This window comes from Phycodurus eques, chromosome 18 (assembly GCF_024500275.1).
Source record: "Phycodurus eques isolate BA_2022a chromosome 18, UOR_Pequ_1.1, whole genome shotgun sequence".
NCBI lineage: Eukaryota > Metazoa > Chordata > Actinopteri > Syngnathiformes > Syngnathidae > Phycodurus > Phycodurus eques.
In genome coordinates, this window is record NC_084542.1 from 7,683,388 (window position 1) to 7,703,992 (window position 20,605).

A 20,605-nucleotide genomic window follows, 5' to 3' on the forward strand; every position below is an offset into this window, starting at 1 on the left:
GGGAAAAAAAAAAAAAAAGAAGAAGAAGTGGTCTGAGGAGGAGTTGGGTTTCTGAAAACGGAATGAGACGGCTCGCGGGCGCCCCAAAGAATTGGACGGACACACGCGAGGGTCAAGTTTAAATTGTTCGACAACACTTTGCTGTATGTGTGTGTGTGCGCGCGCAGGCGTGAGAGCGAGTGTTTGTGTGTGTGAGTGTGAGTCAGCCAGGTGTGCCCGCCGCCCCACCTGAGGTTGCGCACGTCACGTCTCTCTTCCGGTCTTCCGGGTTCGGACTCTCGGTTCCGCCATGCCGGACGTGATGAGCGTCAGCGAGTTCATCACAGAGTGCAACGATGACTACAAGGCGCCCACCACGTCCAGCTTCTCCACGCGCATGGCCCACTGCAGGAACAGCGTGGCAGCCCTGGAGGAGGTAACGGCAGCGAGACGGACACACCGCGGCCCGGCGGGCGCGTGCATGGCTGACGGTGTGCGCGCGCGTTTGACTGATCAGTGTTCTGATGGGTGGGTTCAGTGTGCTCCACTGTGGCGTTACGTGCGCGTGTTTGGTTCACAGGCTTCAGAGTTCAGGATGACGCTTTCGGTGCCTGACCATTCTATCCAACGTGCACACACACTCGCAGCCCCTTGAGCAAGGCACAACTGCCCCACTGTGCCATTTGATTTTGTGTGTGTTTCATACAATGGTCTTGACTGAGTGTATGACAATCAAAAGCGTTCTTAATGTTGGTCATAATGTAAATGTCGACAGGAAGTCATGTGACGGCCGCCATGTCACAAAAGGAAGTACAACTTCCCCCTTCTGATGATTGCATGGAGGTCGCCACTTCTTATTCCTCTGTCCTTTGCATTTTGTTGAGTCATCCTGTGTGTGTATCTTTGTATGTATGTATGTATGTATGTGTGTGTGTGTGCGTGTGCCTGCATGCGTGTTCGTGTTTCAGGTTCTGGACGTGGAACGCTCTGTTCTGTCTAAGCTGAAGAAGGCAGTGAAGTCCGTCTATACGTCAGGCCTGAGTGAGACACTCTCCTTGTCCTTCATTGTCTATATGTTGTCATGACAGCACACACACACACACACTTCCACGTACACTCACAAATGGACATAAACACACTCACACGTATGTTCACAAAAACACACACACCCACTCGCTCACCCGAACACTCACACATGCTAACATGCACTCTCACACATTCAGACTCTCTCCTGCCGCACTCACGCATACATTCACAAACACTCACTCAGAGACACACACCACACATGCTCACACACACTTACTGTAGGTGTTTCTACACGTCTTTTAAAACATTACCATCATTCCTGCTCATGCCCCAGCATGCCATGGAAGCGCAGCGCTCACACAGGAAACAAATCTTCACGCTTCACTCTTTACAACAAACATTTAAGAACACATGGGCGTGCCTGCGCGTGTGTGTCTGTGTGTGTGTGTGTGTGTGTGTGTGTGTGTGTGTATGCCCGCGTGCATCCATGTGTGCATGTGTTGCAGCACACGTGGAGCATGAGGACCAGTACGTCTTTGCCATGGAGAAGTTGGGCGACAGCTGCATGTGCGGCGAGGACGCCGCCGTGGGCGCCGCCTTCCTCAAGTTTGCCGTTTTCAGCAAAGAGCTGACAGCGCTCTTCAAAAACCTGGTGAGCCTCGGGCGAAGCCCGTCCCCGCTGTCTCAGCAACACGCTCACCTCATGGGATGTCAATGCCACTTTCTGTTTGTCAGGTCCAAAACATGAACAACATCATCTCCTTCCCGCTGGACAGTCTGCTCAAGGGGGACCTACGCGGCGTCAAGGGGGTGCGTCCCGCGCCCACTACACTTTGTTGCTACGTTATAAAAGGAAGCGCTAACAGTCATGTTACGTGACGTGTGATGTGAGGCACCATGTAATGTATCATGACGTGTCATGTTAACTTTTAATATGTCATCTTACGGCTCATGTAACAGGTCATTTATTGTGTTATTGTTGGCACGTGACATGTCATGTGATGTGTTGTGATATGTCATGTTACAAGTTATGAGACATCTCATGTAGCAACTCACGTAACATTATGTTACATTTTTCATGTAACATGGCAGGTTATGTAATGTGTCATGTAATGTGATGTGACGTGGTGACATCATGTCATGAAACAGGTCATTTAACACATCAAGTGTCTTGTTATGTAACGTGTCAAGTTACATGTAATGTGAGACTTTATGTAAAGTGTCAAGTTACATGTCGTGACTTGTGACATCATTGTAATGTGTCATGTTACAGGTCATGTGACACATCATTTAACATTTCAAGTTACAGGTCGTGATGTGAAACTTCATGTCATGTTACAGATCATTAACAGCATTTAACCTGTCCTGTAAGAGGTCATGTGACGTCAAGTTACATGTCACATGATGTCATCTTACATGTCATGTCATGTCATGTGATGATGTAATGTTGTTTTAATGCGTTGTGACATCATATGTGTCATGTGACATTATGACGTAAAGCAGGGGTGTCGAACTAATTTTTGTCACGGGCCACATTGTGGTTATGGCCTCCCTCGGTGGGCCGTTATGACTGTGAGCCCATATAAAATATTGTCTCATATAATGACATATACACAACAAGTTGATGGATAACTAGTTTTACAATCAGAAGCCAATAAAAAAATGTTCAACTATTATTACATTTATTTCAAAAAGGTGATTGGTAACATAAATTGCTTGCAATATCTCAACATTATACAAGTAAAGACACCAATTTTGGTATTTTCACAAGAAACATGAAGTCGACGTATGATTTGCTTTCACGGGCCACATAAAATGATGTTGCGGCCCGGATCTGGCCCCCGGGCCATCAATTTGTCACCTGTCACATAACGTGTCAGGTTACATGTCATGCGATGTGACGTGGTGTGTTTTGACGTCAATGTAAAGTGCAATGTTACATGTCGTGTGATGTGACATAACGTGGCATGCATCAGTTCATTGAACATATGTGACGTGTCATAATACATTATGTGATGTGTTGTAACATATGATGTTCAATGTCGTGTGACGTGTCGCAACATGTGATATGACATGACGTGACACGTTACATGCCATGTGACATGTAGTGTGGCCTGTGTCATACCCTCAGGACTTGAAGAAGCCGTTTGATAAGTCCTGGAAGGATTACGAGACCAAACTGTGAGGACCTCTCGACTGACTGGGCTTCCACTTCCTATGCTTTTATTGTGAAAGTGAAATTTTCCTGTGACAGTTCCAAGCTGGAGAAGGAGAAGCGGGAGCACGCCAAGCAACACGGGATGATTCGCACCGAGTTCAGCGGGGGCGAGATCGCCGAGGAGATGGAGAAGGAACGACGCATGTTCCAACTAAACATGTGCGAGGTTGGTCAATGTTTGTGAGCTCCTCATGGGGGAGAGGAAGTGACATCTGTCTGCGTTCCTCACAGTACCTGATCAAAGTCAACGACATCAAAGTCAAGAAGGGCGTCGACTTCCTGCAAAACCTCATCAAGTATTTCCACGCCCAGTGCAAGTATGACTGCAGACGGACCCCTGTCAATCACCCGGTCACATACAAACACGCTACACACACACACACTTTCTCTCACACACATGCGCGCTCAGTTTCTTCCAGGACGGACTGACGGCCGTCGAGAGTCTCAAACCCTCCGTTGAGAAAATGGCGTCCGACCTGACGGCGGTGAGGACGCCAACATCACACACGGTTCAACTTTAACCTTTACCCAAGGCTGAGGAGTGTGTGTGTGTGCATGTGCGTGTGCGTGAATGCTGTTGTGCAGATCAAACAGACGCAGGACGGCGAGAGGAAACAGCTCACTCAGCTACGAGACATCCTCAAGGGGTCGTTGCAGTCAGAGAGCAAAGAGGTTTGATGGACAGCCATGTCGACCAATAGGAGCCCGCGGGGGGCGGACTAACTGGATGTGTGTGCCTGATTGACAGGAGGCCAAGCCGAAGCAAGGATACAGCCTGCACCAACTGCAGGGCAACAAGGCGCACGGGACCGAGCGCTCAGGGGTTCTGTCCAAGAGGAGCGAGGGGTGAGTCCGCTTCCCATAGTGGACCTGGACCACAAGTCGCCAACATGGCCACCATCTTTGCTCATGTCATGCAGGCTGAGGAAGGTTTGGCAAAAGAGGAAGTGCTCGGTGAAAAACGGCTTCCTGACCATCTGGCATGCCACGGTAAGCCCCGCCCACTGGCCACCGCCCAGGGAAACGTTTTTTTTTTTTTAATTCAGTTTTTTTGTTTGTTTGTTTTTTGTTTTGTTTTGTTTTTTGAAGTTTTTACATGAAGAGTCAAACGACCAATCAGGACAAAGCAAGCGGAAGAGGAAGAAAATGAGGAAGAGGAGGAAGAGCTTAAGGAAAAGGATGACAGACAGAAGGGTTTCATTTTGCACATAAAAGATTTATAAGGGGCATTTCATATAATTTGATCAATAATTGTACAGGCATACCCCGCTGAATTTCATTTTCAAAATAAATTTTACTGATATCAGTATTTGAATTATTCACAGTTGTTATCATTCAAAAGGTAATAATAATTTCTAAGAAAAACATTTTCTGAGGTAATATTTTCCACACTTTTAATGCTAAATTGTCTTTACCGTTATGCGTCCCAAATGCCACGTTTTCTGAAAATGCTAATTACATTTTTGGATATACAGTATAGGATTTTTATCCTATTGCATGATATGCCTTTTCCATGAAAACTATCGCAAATGCATCTTACTTTCTTCAGAGTTCCTTTTTTTTTAGGTTGTTTTACAAATGGTCCTTCTTTGTCCCTCAAGCTGTCTTTGCCATTAATGCCACTAGAGAGAGCCTTATTAGGTTGTTTCAATATACCAGAGGGATCTGTGATCCAAAGTGCCAGGATGTGGCATGAAAAAAAAAAAAAGTCTCTTTACCGTTATTCATCGAATTGTATGAAAATGACCTATAAACATGTTTTTTTTTTTTTTTAAATCAAATATTACAAATATACAAGAGTGTGTGTGCGTGCGCGTGCAGTGAGTTGCACTATCAACAACAACTGCATCATTGACCACGGGGCGGAGTTTCATTGGTTTGATTGACAACAGTTTTTTGTTTAATATTTTTTTGTGTGTGTTTCAGGCAAATCGACCACCAGCCAAATTGAACCTGCTCACGTGTCAAGTGAAGAAGAACGCCGACGACAAGAGGAACTTTGACCTCTTCTCACGTAAGCAGCAAGATACAACAACAACGCCGCCCGATACGTGTGACTAGAACTTCTCAAAAGAACCACGAGGACTGACCAAGGTTTGACGAGAACATGGCCTGAGAACACGACCTGAACCGGCCCGGCCAGAACGTGACGAGAATATGATTAGCACTGTAAATGGTTGAATTCCAGTTGACAAAGTTCCCGGCAATGAATGAGTTAATGGTGGTGTTGAGAAGGTTTATCTTGGCTTAATTTTTATTTTATTTTTTTAAATAAAAAAACCTGGAATTTGAACAGGTTAAGACAGTTTAAGACTTTTTAAATCCACTGTATAACATGACTAGAGGAAAACTAAATCTTGACTTTGAACGTGACCTGAGGAGTAGGGCCCGACTGATTCTATTAGCTCTTTTCAAACTGGCAAAAAAAAAAAATCTGCCTTTTTTTTTTTTTTTTTTTTAAACAAACATTTAAAAAATTGGTAAATATCAGCAAAAAAAAATAGCTGATATTTACAATTTTTCTCTGTGTTATAAAGTTAAATAATAAAAGGACATAGTATTGTAAAATAGTTAAATGTTCTGCCTGTAATTCATATCTATATTATTGTAAGCGTTAAGTTATTCAAAATATATATTTTTTAAATTAATCGGCCAATTAATCAGTTATTGGTATTTTATTCTGCCAAGTATCGGAATTTACAATTAGCCTAAAAACTTCCATATTGCTTGGGCCCTACTGAGAAGACCAATAGGACATGCCTAGTACAGCACTAGACTATGACTCGAAGACGACAACTACAGGACAGGAGAAGGTGTGTCAGTGGGTTTAAGGTGCATTCTCTGTCCCCTTAGACGATCGGACGTATCACTTCCAGGCAGAGGACGAGGCCGAATGTCAGATGTAAGTAGTACCCTTCTTGGTTTGTCTGGCGTCTCGTTTTTGTCGTGACCTGTGAGCTGTGGCGTCCCTTGCGTGCAGCTGGGTGTCGGTTCTTCAGAACAGTAAAGAAGAAGCGCTGAACAAAGCATTCAAAGGCGATCAGGGCGAAGGCGACAACATCGTGCAGGAGCTCACAAAGGCCATCGTCAGCGAGGTCAAGAAGATCGACGGGAACGACGTCTGCTGTGACTGCGGTGCTCCTGGTGACTAGCCTGCTTCTAATGCTGTAATGTGTGTATGGGCCGTGAGTGCGTGCATGGGTGTGTGTGTGTGTCTGTCCGTCTGTCTCTGTCTGTGTGTGTGTGTGTGTGTAGGATTGGTCTTTGGTTGACCGCATTGCTTGTAGTCAACACTTAACGCCAACACTAGTACCTGAATGTGCAGGATGCTTGAGGTGTGTGCTGGTCGTGCAGGTCCCTCGTGGTTGTCCACCAACCTGGGTGTGCTGATCTGCATCGAGTGTTCGGGAATCCACAGAGAAATAGGGGTCCACTACTCCAGGATCCAGAGTCTGGACCTGGATGTGCTAGGGACGTCCGAGTTGCTGGTGAGTGCGCTCGGCTGAGGCTAACGATGGGAAATGACGACGTCAAACGTGTCGCTCTCGTTTTCAGCTGGCCAAGAATGTCGGAAACGCCACCTTCAACGACATCATGGAGGCAGAGCTTTCTGCGAGGGGCGTGGCCAAGCCTGGGCCCACGAGCGACATGTGAGTCAAAACATAGATACACACCAGTGGCGTCCAGAGGCGGTGGCCCCAAGCATCCACACCTGGGGGAGGCATCCAAACGAGTTAGGGTGGGCATCGATGCCCCACTCCACCATCCGTCGACAATTGTTTATCAAAGGTTAAAAACTTCGATCCGCACCCCCCCCCTTAACGATTGGCTTTCGGGGGTGAGAAACTTTGATCCGCAACCCACCCAGCTGACGAGCTTTTGATACTACCAATTTTCATAAACACTTCAAGGAATTTCAGTGTGTTCAATATTGCATAATTTTAACCCAGTATGAAATTGTATATTTAATACATGGCTTTCGTGGTCTTTGTGTGCTGTACTTGGTTTAAATAAACTTTATTGACATGTCATCCCGGCCAATACGGAAGTACGTCCAGTACAAGTTCATTATTAACATGCTAAAACTAGCTACTAGTTACCTCACTTTTCAAGAATAGTCACTTTATTTTTGCTTTAAAAACAATACAGAGTCTTTATGGGTTTCTCTTGAAACGATGTATCCGTACACCTCGTCCAAAATCCACTTACTAAATGGCAAAAACAGGACAAAGCCACCGCAGTTAATCGTACGGGGGTAAATGGAGACCCTTGGTAACATGGTGTAACATGTGTAAAGTGAGACGTATGAAATAAGTACCGTAACTCATAAAACAAGTCATGATAAAACACTTGTGTGTGCATGTATAGGCAGAGCAGGAAGGACTTCATCACGTCCAAGTACGTGGAAAAAGCGCTGGTCCGCCACCTGTGCGCCGACGCTGACACTCGCCTGCAGGCGCTCTACCAGGCGGTGCACGACCGTGACATCCTGGCCCTCATCCAAGTCTACGGCGAGGGCGTCGACCTGATGAAGGCCTTCTCGCAGCCCCACGAGCATGTACGACCTTCATGCCTTTTTACTCCCTATACAGGGATTTTTTTTATTATAGTGGACCAACTGTAGATAGTTCCCTAAAAATATCAACTATATATGAATCCATTTGTAGTGATTCGAGAGTAAGGAATGAGCGACTGCATCCGGAATCATTCATCGTTCCCTACCCTCCAATCACTATGCAGTGGTGCCTTGAGATAAGAGTGTACAGTATTTGGTACTGTGACCACGCTCATAACGCGAAAACACTCAAATCATCTTTCAAGTTAGTACAAAATAGACAAACATTTTTTAAATTATAAAGCCAAAGCTACGTTGGCTTAACAGGGACTAAAACAACGAACATGCTATTCTAAAGCTAAGGCAGTTCAAAAGGAACTAAATTAATGAACTGCTATGCTAAGCTAAAGCTAATTTAATTTAAAAAGGACAAACGATGTTATGTTTAGCTAAGCTGTTTCAAAAGGGACTTAAATAATGAACCGCTAAAACAATGAAGTGATATGCTATGCTAAAGCTATAGCTAAGTTAGTTAAACAGGGATGAAAATGAATTGCTAAGCCAAAGCTATTTTTGTTGAAGAGACTAAAACAATGATGCACGATGTTAAGCTAAAACTAAGTTAGTTAAAAGGAGACAAACACTGACATGCTATTCTAAAGCTAAGGCAGTTCAAAAGGGGATAAAATAATTAAACGTTATGTTGCACTAAAGCTAAGTTTGTTCAAAAGAGACAAAATCAGTGGTGCTATGCTAAGTTAAGCCAAAGCTAAGTTAGTTCAAAAGGCACTAAAACAATTAAATGCAAGACTATGCTAAGCTAAAGCTAAGTTCGTTCCAAAGAGACAAACAATGAAGCGCTATGGTAAGCTAAGCTAACGCTAAGTTAGTTCAAATACAGACATAGAGACAAATGAAGAGCTCCACAACTAAGTGACCCAGTAACTGCAGTTTAGTCCTTTTTGACAGACCATAAAGAATCTATGCCAGCGAGTTTTGTTGTGTTGTCTGTTTACTTCTGTTGCGGCCCATCTATGGCGTTTTGCATTGTTTTTCAGCATTACTCAAAATGGATTTTCCTAAGACAAAGCTATGCAGTTTTTATAAGAAGGCTACACAACATGTAATTGTTTTTTTTTTATGTCTAGTTTGACAGTACAGTGGCGCCTCACATACCCAGGGTTCGGCACTTGTGGATTCACTCATTTTTCATTTTTTTCCCCTTTGTTTAAATTTTTTTTTTTTTTTGGTCCCCCCCGACCAACCTCGAAAATACATATTGGCGGTCTGTCCCAGTTTATTCAAGAATCTTTGGGTTTAAAAATAAAAATGTAACTGGAAGCGGCGGCACGGTGGCCGACTGGTTAGAGCGTCAGCCTCACAGTTCTGAGAACCCGGGTTCAATCCCTGGCCCCGTCTGTGTGGAGTTTGCATGTTCTCCCCGTGCCTGCGTGGGTTTTCTCCGGGCACTCCGGTTTCCTCCCACATCCCAAAAACATGCATGAATTGGAGACTCTAAATTGCCCGTAGACATGATTGTGAGTGCGAATGGTTGTTTGTTTCTATATGCCCTGCGATTGGCTGGCAACCAGTTCAGGGTGTACCCCGCCTCCTGCCGATGACAGCTGAGATAGGCTCCAGCACGTCCGCGACCCTAGTGAGGAGAAGCGGCTCAGAAAATGGATGGATGGATGTAACTGGAAGCATCAATTATCTGCAGATTTCCGCTATTTGCGGTCCAGCCTATCCCCCGCGAATAATAGGGGTTCCATTGTAAATTGTTGACTATCTGCCAAACTATTGCTTGTTGTCAAGTGAGTTGAGTTGAGTATGGCGCTCCAATTTTTGCTCGCAAGTCGAAGCTACAAATCGGCCGAACAATGGCTCATATCTCAAAAAGGTCGGATCACTCGCGTCTCAAGGCACAACTGTATTGCTTTGGCACCATCTGGTGGTATCATGGTTCCAAGGAACAATGTTGAAGTGAGTTAAGGAATGTGATCTTAATGATTCATAAACGTGCCGTCAGGAGCCGGGCGAAACCGTACTCCATCTGGCCGTCCGCATGGTGGACAGGAACTCTCTGCACATCGTCGACTTCCTGGCGCAGAACAGGTAGCGTGGATACATCACAAGTAGGCTTTACACCAGACATGCCCAAAGTCCGGCCCCCGGGCCAAATCCGGCCCGTGTTCATATTTCCACTGGCCCGAAGCCTCTGTCATAAAACCAATAATATGTGGCCCGGCAGTGCAAAATACACGCGCAATTTTATATTTCACCACAGGATGGCAGTAAACTTGGGCCGTTTTGCCGCATTATCTGTTTTTTGCCCATTTCTAAAATGGCAACTGGAAGTAAGAAAAGGAAAGTTGATAGCGAGGGCCGACGTTTCCAGGACAAATGGAAGTCTGAATATTTTTTCACTGAGTTTCGAAACAACTGCGTCTGCCTAATTTGCCAAGAGACTGTGGCTGTGTTCAAGGAGTTCAATATAAAGAGGCACGACCAGACGGAACATGCTAATTACGACAAGCTAACTGGGAACGAACGCAGTGAAAAATTGAAGCAACTGGAAGCTGGTTTAACGGCACAGCAACACTTTTTCACAAGAGCCACTGAGTCGAATGAAAATACAGCAAAGGCAAGCTGAGGTGGCAACGCTGATTGCCAAGCACTGCAAACCTTTTACTGAGGGTGAATTTATTCAAGACTGTGATGAAAATGGTGGAGAACATTTGTCCTGAGAAAAAGCAACAGTTCACCAATGTTTTCCTGGCTCGTAGCACTGTGTCACAAAGAGGCGAAGAAGTTTCTTCTGATATTAAGAGACAGTTGGACGCAAAAGGAGTGGAGTTTGAATTTGTTTTTTTTTCGTGAGCCTGTGATGAAAGCACGGATGCATCCGACAGCGCTCTGTTACTGATTTTTTTTAGAGGAGTGGACAGTGAAATGAACATGCGTGAAGAGCGACTTGACCTCCAGAGCCTTCAGGACCAAACAAGAGGGAAAGATTTGTTTGCTTCTGTTTGTTCCGCCGTACATGACATAAAATTAAAGTGGAATAAAATCACGGGGATTATTACGGATGGCGCACCTGCCATGGTTGGCGAGCACAGTGGATTATCAACCCGAGTGTGTAACAAAGAAAGCGAAGAAGGAGGTAAAGCTATAAAACTCCATTGTATTATTCACCAAAAAGTTCTATGTGCCAAACTGTTTCCGTGGATCTCAGTGACGTTCCAGCCCACCTGCAGTTGGAGCTCGTTGAGCTGCAGTGTGACACAGATTGTCGCAGCCGGTACCAACAACACCCTCTTGTCAACTTTTACCATCAGCTGGATAAAGACAGGTTCCAAGAGATTTGTACATTTGCTAAGAAAATGTTGAGCTTGTTTGGCTCGACATACTTGTGAGAAGACATTCTCAGTCATGAACATGAATAAGAACCGCGTGAAGACAAGACTAAGTGACTCCCACCTGCGTGACATCTTGCGCATTAAAACCACTGCTTTTGAGCCAGACCTGCCCCATTTCCTGCAGTCGAGATCTCAGTATCACCTTTCACATTAATGCAAACATGTTGTTTGTTGATTCTGATGAATAAAGTTTGAGTTTGAGTCAAATTTCATAAAAATACTTTATTTTGCATTTCATTAATTTTTATTTTAACCTTCATTTATCCAGGTCAGGCAGTTATAAGATCTACCTAGCAGCAGACAGCATAGTAAAACAGTAAAATAAAAATACAAAAAAGCATTTCCCTCGTCGGTAGCATGTAAAATTAATGCTGGCCCGCATGACAATTTTTTTACGGGAATGTGGCCCCTGAGCCAAAACGTTTGGGCACCCCTGCTTTACACGATCAGGATTTTTGGGGCCAATCACCGATCAGCGAGTTTAAAAAAAACGATAACCGATCCGATCACAAGATAGAGCAATGTGTCTAATTACAGGACTTGTTCATTTATTGTATATACTTGTGTACTGTATACTTTATCCATCTATCCATCCATTTTCTGTACAGCTTATCCTCACTAGGGTTGCGGGCGTGCTGGAGCCCGTCCAGCTCAAATTATTCTCTAGCGTTTTAGACTAGTTAAATCACCAATGACCACTAGGGGGCATTCAAGGATTGGCCACTGACATAAATTTAGGTCAAATCGACATTACAACATGACAAAAATAATCGGTGCTAACTTACTGTCATTCAATTACTTTATTGCAATTAAAGTACTACTCTAACGTTCTCACTGTCCCAGCTATATGGACGGGTGTTGTCCAGAGTTGTTTTTGTTCCCCCCCCACGCTGCATTGCTTGAATGCAGATTGCTCCTCGTGTACATTCTTCAGGGGCTCGATCAAATTTGTTGTGTTGAAGCATTTAGATGACATTGCCCACGACGTACTTCTGTTGTTGTTTGTCTGAGATACCGCAAAATAGTCCCACACCGACAACGTGTTTTTTCCAATCAGATCGGCGTAAAGTCTAATCAAAAGTCACATGTTCAATCAGCTTTCATAAACACTGTTTGTGTGTGTGTGTGATTGTGTGTTTGTCTGGTTGTGTGTGTGTTTGTGTGTGTGTGCGTGCATGTGTGTGTGGGTATGTATGTGTCTGTGTGCCTGCCTGTGCGCGCGTGCAGCGCCAACCTGGACCAGCAGACGTCTCAAGGAAGCACCGCGTTGCATTACTGCTGCTTGACGGACAACAGCGAGTGTCTCAAACTTCTGCTCAGAGGGAAAGCATCCGTGGCCATCAGTGAGTGTGCACATCCTCATGTCAACACTCTGTACATTGTTGGGAATCATTCAGTGATTCCCAACACAGCCGTATACAGTATTTGCTTCTAAATCATCAACACGTGGACCATGACTTGCTCATGGGTGTTCGCACCTTAGCGCTAGCCCCTATGTATGTGTGTTTGTGTTATACGTGTGTGTGCGCAGCCAACGAGTCCGGAGAAACACCGCTGGACATTGCTAGACGACTCGGACACACTCAGTGTGAAGACCTGGTGAGAGTCCAGTTAGCTTTGTTAGCCTCATTTGTTGACATTTAACTCATTTAAGTGTTGTCGAACTATCCTAATCTAAAACTAGGTTACTTCAAAAGGGACTGAAACCAGAATTTCCTACATGAGTAAACATACCTACAGTACTTACTTACTTTTCTAAACCTAAGTTAATTCAAAAGAAACTAAAACAATGAACTGCCAAAACAAAAGACATGAAGCTATGTGAGTTCAAAAAGGACGAAAAATATGACGTGCTTTTGCCATGCTCGTGTATGCTTGTCAGCTGACTCAGGCTCATTCAGGAAAGTTCAACGTTCACGTGCACGTGGAGTACGAGTGGTGTCTCCGTAACGACGACCTGGACGAGAGTGAGGACGAGTTGGAGGTGAGGCATCTCAACACGGGGCCGAGTGGCGGCTGTCCTAACTCTATAGACATTCAGTATATTGCCTATACAGCCATGTGTACTGTGTGTGTATGTATGTGTGTATGTGTATGTGTGTGTGTGTGTGTGTGTATATATATATATATACATATATATACATATATATATATATATATATATTAAAAAAACTGAAAGAAAGCCAGGTTCTGTGCCTTCATTGTTGAGGCTTTCGTGGCGGCAATCCCCAAATCCGTTGGTGGACAATGGCGGTGAGTGATGCTGTCAAGCTGAAGGAGGAGTCCTATTGGGCCATTTTGGGCTGTGGGATTTAGGACGTAGTTGATGGGAAACAACAGGCCAAATGGAATGCAGGTTTGGTGGTCTCTTAGACACAAACTCAGGCATGGGAAGAAGGAAAGACAAAGCAGAGTCTGGGGACTCACAGGTGGGTTCTCCTATCTCTGGGGTTGATGTCACACCTCTGACTCAAGTCATGTGACTGTAGTCCCCCGCCTCTGCCGAGAATCTAAACATATAAGGAGTAAACATTCATAGTCATGGGGTTATATTCCCGGTCACCCTCAATACCTCAGCCACTGCCGGTTCCAAGCCTAGATAAAGTATATGAGTGGGTTGCGTCAGAATATTAAAAAAAAAAAAAAAAAAAAAATGTAATGCTATGGTGACCCCTTATACGACAAGCTGAAAGTGACAGCAGCAACAACAAGAAAAGTACCATAAAATGTTTTTGGCTTCCCAATTATTTGATGAATAAGAGGTATAGTGTAAATTTTGTGCACTTTGTAGGTTGTGATTTCTCTTTTACAGAGCTGATTTTCTACAGCCAACGTAGTATAGATGCTGATGTATTGTAGCAACAGGCCAACCCAATCAAGGCCGTATCAATGTATATTTGTGAACGTACTGTATATACATAAACAGTCATGCGCCCCTGCCCCAACACAGCCCATCGTTTCCCGCCGTGACGAGCGGGACCGTCCCGTCAGCTGCTTCGTGGGCGCCGGCGTTCCCGCGCATCCCGCCAGACACCGCAGTCAGATTCCCAGCATGATGATCAGCAACGAGACATACGGCGCCGTGCTGGACCGACACCTGCCGCCCGGACCCAACCCCCCGCTGCCGCCCAGGACCCCCGCCAGAGGGCAGACCACTCAACCGGTTGCCATGGAAACCATAGGAAGGCAAAGGTCTTCATCTGACCCCCCAGCCCTAAACACCCCTGGCAGAAACACCTCCATGTACAGTGAGTTGCCCTTCCTCTCCATGAGTGTTACTTCCTGTCTTTGAGTTTTCCTCCCTGTTCATGAGTGTTAATTCCTGCGTGTGACTTATACTTACTGTCTGTGACTTTTACTCCCTGTCGGTGATTGTAACTTCCTGTCTGTGACTTTTACTTCCTGTCTGTGAGCGTTACTTTTTTTCTGTGATGATCACTTTCTCCCTGTGACTGTCACTGTCGCTCCAAATGTCACATGACTCCTGATCTCTCCTCCCCCAGTTCTCCCAGTAGCTCCTCCCCCTCCTCCTCCTCCGCCTCCCCCAGCCAACCACAGGGCCCGGAACACGCCCCTTCCATCTTTGGCCCCCCCCTCTTCCCCCCCGCCACTGCCTCTGGCTCCACCTCTTCACCACAAAGTGCCACCCCCACCTCCACCAGCCAGACCACCAGGACCCAAATCACCCAGCAGGCAAGTACTGGTCTGTTCTTATTGTAAGGGGTCTCAACTTGTCCTGACTAGTCTCAACTGGTACATACTGGTCTGAACTGGTAAACACTTTACAGATTTTTGCATAGCATTCCCTCCTCCTGTTATTTTTTTTTTTTATATATATATATATATACAGGGTGATTGAAAAGTAACTCCCTATTTTAAAATACTTTTAATTTATTCCATATATGTTGTAATATTTTTGTGTATGTTCCACGGTTAAAGGAGCAAGTCTATTCTACCAAACCAACGACTTTGGAAGAACTTGAAGGGAGAATACGAGAAGTTGTCTTCCATCCCACAGGAGTTCCTTGTGAAATCAGTTAATGCGGTTCCCAGGCAGCTTGAGAAACCGGTGGCTAATGCTGCCGCCCATATCGAATTTTAAATAAAACTCCATGCCATACACTTTCTTCTCATGTTCATTTCTTGTTAGAATTATAGTTCAGAAATAAATTACAAGTACTTAAAAATAGGGAGTTACTTTTCAATCACCCTGTATATCTACAAATCCCAATTCCAATGAAGTTGGGATGTTGTATAAAATGTAAATAAAAACAGAATACAATGATTTGAAAATCCTTTTCAACCTATATTCAATTGAACACACTACAAAGACATTTAATGCAAACACTGATAAATATGATTGATTTTTTAATTTTTGCAAATATTCTCTCATTTTGAAAAGCCAGCATCTGTGATGGTATGTGGTGTATTAGAGTCAATGGCATGGGTAACTTGCATATCTGTGAAAGCACCATGAATGCCCAAAGGTACATCCAGGTTTTGGCGCAACATATGCTGTCATCTAAGAAATGTCTTTTTTCAGGGATGTCCCTGCTTATTACAGAAAGACAATGCCAAGCCACATTCTGCACGAGTTACAACAGTGTGGCTTCGTAGTAAAAGAGTGCATGTACTAGACTAACCTGCCAGCAGTCCAAACCACTCTCCCATTGAAGCGCAAAATACGACAATGGAGACCCTGGATTTTTTGAGAAACTGTGAAGTTGTACATCAAGCAAGAATGGAAAAGAATCCCAACTACAAAGTATCAACAATTTGTGTGCTCAGTTCCCAAGCGCTTCCTGAGTGTTGTTAAAAGGAAAGGTGATGTAACACAGAGGTAAACATGCCCTGTCCCAACTTTTTGGGAACGTGTTGCAGGCATCACATTGAAAATGGGTGAATATTTGCAAACAGTTTGAACATTAAATATCTTACCTTTGTAGTGTATTCAATTGTCTATTGCAAATCATTCTATTCTGTTTTTATTTAACTTTTACACAAAGTCCCAACTTCATTGGAATTGGACTTTGTATCATTCATTCATTTTCCGTTCCGCTTATCCTCACTAGGGTGGCGGGACTTTGTATTATCGTACTGTTAAAAAAAAAAAAAATCTACATCATCAGCAACTAGTCAGTGTTGACTCAACTTTCATCATATTAGTGTGGATTCAAAAAAATCTGAAGTTGTGCAACCTCTAGTATGTACTAGTCTAAACTGGTCCATACTGACTGGAGATGATCCGAACTGGTATACACAAGTCTGAGCTGGTCTGTACTGGTCTCGACTGGTATATACTAGACTGCACTGGTCCATACTGTTCCGTTGTGGTCTGAACTGGTATACACTGATTGGAGATGGTCTGAATTTGCCTATATACGATTCTGAACAGTTCCATACCAATCTGTGATTCGCTGAAGTGGTCCATACTGGTCTGAAGCGGTTGAAAAATGTTAGAAAGTGACTTTTGGTAACTGATTCCAGATCAGACAAACAAGCTCCACCGAGGTCGTCTGTTAGAAGAGCACCGATAGACAGACGAGGTACACACACACACACACACACACACACACACACACACACAAACACAAACGTCATGTTATCATGTGACTAACATGAAGTCTCCATGTAGCTTCTCAGGGGGAGTCTCCCCAAGGCTCTTACCCCCCAACACCCAAACCAAGAACCACCTTCAGCGTAAGTCCTTATAGATACTTAATATTTTTGCGGTGAACTCCGTTTATCACTGGGTACGTTCTAGACCAGGGTTGGGCAAGCTACGGCCCGCCGGCCACATCCGGCCCGTTGATAATTTCAATCCAGCCCGCCAAAGATTGGTACAGAATTGCCCAAATCAGATAAAAAATCATGACTACATTCATTTGACCTTGTCCTGTAATGCCGAGTGGTTCAACCAGGTTGTGCTGTAATGCCCAGTGGTTCCGCCAGGTAGCGCAGTAGGTACAGCGATACATTGACTGGACTTTGGATGTTCTGTGTTTACTCTGCTACTGCTCTGAACCCTTCTTCAACCACGAGTGGGCCAAAGAAAAGAAAAGTCGACAGTTAGTGCCGAGTGTTTAATATAGAATAGACTACTAAATACTTTTTCACAGAAGTCCGGTCAAATGCTGTATGTCTTTGTTAAGAAACCATTGCGGTTTTAGAGGAATATAACATCAGCCGTCACTTTTCTACCAAGCATGCTGGCTACGGCAAACTTGCAGGCTCAGCAAAACAGCTTTATCTGACAAACTACCATCCAAGATTCAGTCACACAAGACCCTGAAACAGCGCCACGGGAGCTGCAGATGGAACTGATTGATGTCCACTGTGATACTGTCTTAAAAGAGAAGTTCAACTCTCAAATTGGATGAGTTTTATGCTTCATTAAGCGCAGACAAATTTCCCAAAATTCCGTGACCACGCTCATAACTCAAAACACTTGCATCTTCAATCATATTTCCCCGTTGACATGAATGGAAATGCCATTAATCCGTTCCAGCCCCCCCAAGGAAAACTACATTTCTATAACATTGTAATTTATAAATACATAACGTAGTAGTGTAATTAAATATAATGTAAAATAATTAAACTGTGTGTGCATCATGATTTAATGCTTCAATTAATTCTGCTGCTCCTGTTAATAGTTACACAGACAAACGAAGAAGAGAGTGTAAAGGCATTTTGGTATCACATTTGACAAATATTACTTTAGAATAATTTTCTCTCTTAAAAACAATTATGAACCTTTGATGCATAACAACTGCCAATAATTCAATTATCCAAAATATATTATATACATACTCAAATATAAAAGGAAATTCAGGGGGGCATGTCTTTGTTTTTGATCAAATTATATGAAAATGACCCTTTTTTTTGTTTGTGTGTGCACACAGCTGTCCAGGCCCAAAAGGGTGCGAGCCATCTACAGTTGTTCTGCGGACAACCCTGACGAGCTGACCTTCGAGGAGGGCGAAGTGATCGTGGTGGAGGGCGAGGAAGACAGCGAGTGGTGGGTGAGTGAGCGGGAATCAGCGCTTTATTTTGGCGGGGTGGGCAGGAAACTGATCTGTCGCTGTGCCTTTCTTCAGGTGGGCCACGTGGAGGCAGAACCTGCACGACGGGGAGTCTTTCCAGTCACCTTCGTACATTTTATCACCGAATGACGCCCAGTCCCGCTCCCGCAGTCCCCAAGTTATCATCGGGACCAACTGCTGCAATCAAGGGAAATTGTGGGGCGGGGAAAAAAAAAAAGGGAAACGTTTGGGAATCACTGCTCCAGTCTTCCGGTACTAGTTATCCAGTCCTAGTCATCTAATCTATTGTTTCGCAACGGTTTTCATCCTGCTACCCACATTTTTCTATTATCACTTAAAGTGCCTTTCAGAGCACCTTATTAAGAAACTGAGGATGAAATTTTAACTTGGGACTGATTTCTTCTTTTTAGGAAAATGCACATCAATAAATTCATTTTAGGAAATGAAGGCCGCAGACCAATGCAACTGATTTATTATACGGTTCCTACAGTATACATTTTTTACTACCTGTCCGCGATCCGCTTTTGGGTCCCAACCGACCAGTTGAGAATCACTGCTCGAGTCTAGTCATTCCCAATCTTTATTGAGCCAATGCACGTCCAGTGGTGCCTTGAAATAAGAGTTTATTTGGTTCTGTGGCCACGCTCGTAACTCAAATCAAATGTATTTGAAAATACCACTATAATATTGTACTTTATAAAAACATATAGTAATGAGAATTAAATAGAATTTAAAAAAGAAATGGTTTTTGCCACCCTTTGTCCTTTAATTGTGCTCATTCTGATGTGTCCGCCTTGGCCACCTGGGGCAGTATAGGACAAACGGATAAACTGTTCATTGCGACGTCTCAGCTCCTCTTAGCTCATCAGTATGTCACTAATATTAGTAATTCCTCACATAGGACAAATAATATATGACTGTTCTGTATTGTTATATTGTCTGTCTCAATGTGTTGCGGACCATTTGTGTTCAGATATCTGTTGCTTAAAGGGTACCGATGCCACCACATAGATGCTAATTGTTAGCCAATGTGCTTATGGAGTATCCCATTGTATGCTAGCATTCAGGTAGCCGAGGCTATGTGTTTGCGTTAAATAAACTGTGTGAAATTTTCTTTGTTTAGTTGGACAGTAAACTTGAGGTGAGTGTGGCAAAAACCGCTTGAAGCCTCTTTTTTTGAAGATTTTTTTCACCATCTGCCCAATTGCTGCTGCTTGTTAAGTGGGCTGAGTTCACTGCCACCATCACTGCTTGCATCTCAAGTTTAACCTCACAAGTCAAAGCAAATATTTGGCCGAACATATCATATTTGCAACATTCTTGAGTGAGATTTTTTTCCAATGTAAAATATGTGCCTTGGCTTAATAAAGGTTGATAATTACTACTCTAGTCTACTGTTCCTCGTCACCCAGTCCGAGTCCTCAAGTCCTTTTATTTGTAGTTCTAGTCTGTTTGTAGACCTCATGGTGTTGTTGTTAGTGCTGTTACAATTTGCCTGACAGGGTGTCTGTCACGTAATAAAATAATCTAGTAAGAAAAACAGGCTTCATAAGTGTGCAATATGATGACAATGTCAAATGTGCTTGTTTGTGTCATCAACGTGGAATGCACATCGCTTTAACAAGTCACATTTGGTGTGTTAAGTCATGCATCAACATGTCATCAAGTCAACATTTTAGTTCTTTTTTTAAATTGGAGTTTTACATGGTTCCCATGTAAAGGACTCCTTCTGCTTGACGGCATCCCTCACCATTGGTGTCCACCAACGGGTTCGGGGATTGCCGCCACGACAGGCACCGACCACCTTACGGCCACAGCTCCGGTCGGCCGCCTCAGCAACGGAGGCGCGGAACATGGTCCACTCGGACTCGATGTCCCCCGCCTCCCCCGGGACATGAGCAAAGTTCTGTCAGAGGTGAGAGTTGAAACTCCTTCTGACAGGGGATTCTGACAGACGTTCCCAGCAGAGCCTCAATACGTTTGGGCCTGCCACGTCGGACCGGCATCTTCCCCCACCATCGGAGCCAGCTCACCACCAGGTGGTGATCAGTTGACAGCTCCGTCCCTCTCTTCACCCGAGTGTCCTAGACATGCGGCTGCAAGTCCGATGACATGACCACAAATTCAATAATTGAACTGCGACCTAGGGTGTCCTGGTGCCAAGTGCACGTGTGGACACCCTTATGCTTGAACATGGTGTTTGTTATGGACAATACGTGATGAGCACAATAGTCCAATAACAGAACACCGCTCGGGTTCCGATCGGGGCGGCCGTTCCTCCCAATCACGCCCTTCCAGGTCTCACTGTCATTGCCCACGTGAGCATTGAAGTCCCCCAGCAGAACGATGGAGTCCCCAGCGGGAG

The 20,605-nt window shown here is 44.3% G+C and overlaps 1 protein-coding gene across 3 annotated transcripts; it reads left to right on the forward strand.

Annotated features, from left to right (window-relative positions):
* Window positions 1–30: 30 nt before the first annotated feature.
* Window positions 31–19,624, forward strand: LOC133416792 (arf-GAP with SH3 domain, ANK repeat and PH domain-containing protein 2-like). Of its 3 annotated transcripts, none has more exons than XM_061703991.1 (27): window positions 31–415; window positions 948–1,020; window positions 1,512–1,657; window positions 1,741–1,815; window positions 3,137–3,186; window positions 3,260–3,389; window positions 3,455–3,540; window positions 3,633–3,708; window positions 3,809–3,895; window positions 3,972–4,069; window positions 4,144–4,213; window positions 5,150–5,237; window positions 6,077–6,125; window positions 6,204–6,367; window positions 6,578–6,711; window positions 6,779–6,873; window positions 7,592–7,781; window positions 9,808–9,893; window positions 12,425–12,540; window positions 12,729–12,796; window positions 13,080–13,181; window positions 14,148–14,445; window positions 14,701–14,890; window positions 16,685–16,743; window positions 16,833–16,897; window positions 18,100–18,215; window positions 18,295–19,624. In XM_061703991.1, exons 1-27 carry the CDS (start codon window positions 290–292, stop codon window positions 18,497–18,499), a joined length of 3,042 nt encoding a protein of 1,013 aa, XP_061559975.1. In that variant the 5' UTR covers window positions 31–289; the 3' UTR covers window positions 18,500–19,624. The 3 variants fall into 3 exon arrangements, with proteins under 3 accessions (XP_061559975.1, XP_061559976.1, XP_061559977.1); XM_061703992.1 differs by having other exon boundaries at window positions 18,100–18,219; window positions 18,295–18,459; XM_061703993.1 differs by lacking the exons at window positions 14,701–14,890; window positions 16,685–16,743; window positions 16,833–16,897; window positions 18,100–18,215; window positions 18,295–19,624 and adding an exon at window positions 13,377–13,450 and having other exon boundaries at window positions 14,148–14,349.
* Window positions 19,625–20,605: the final 981 nt, after the last annotated feature.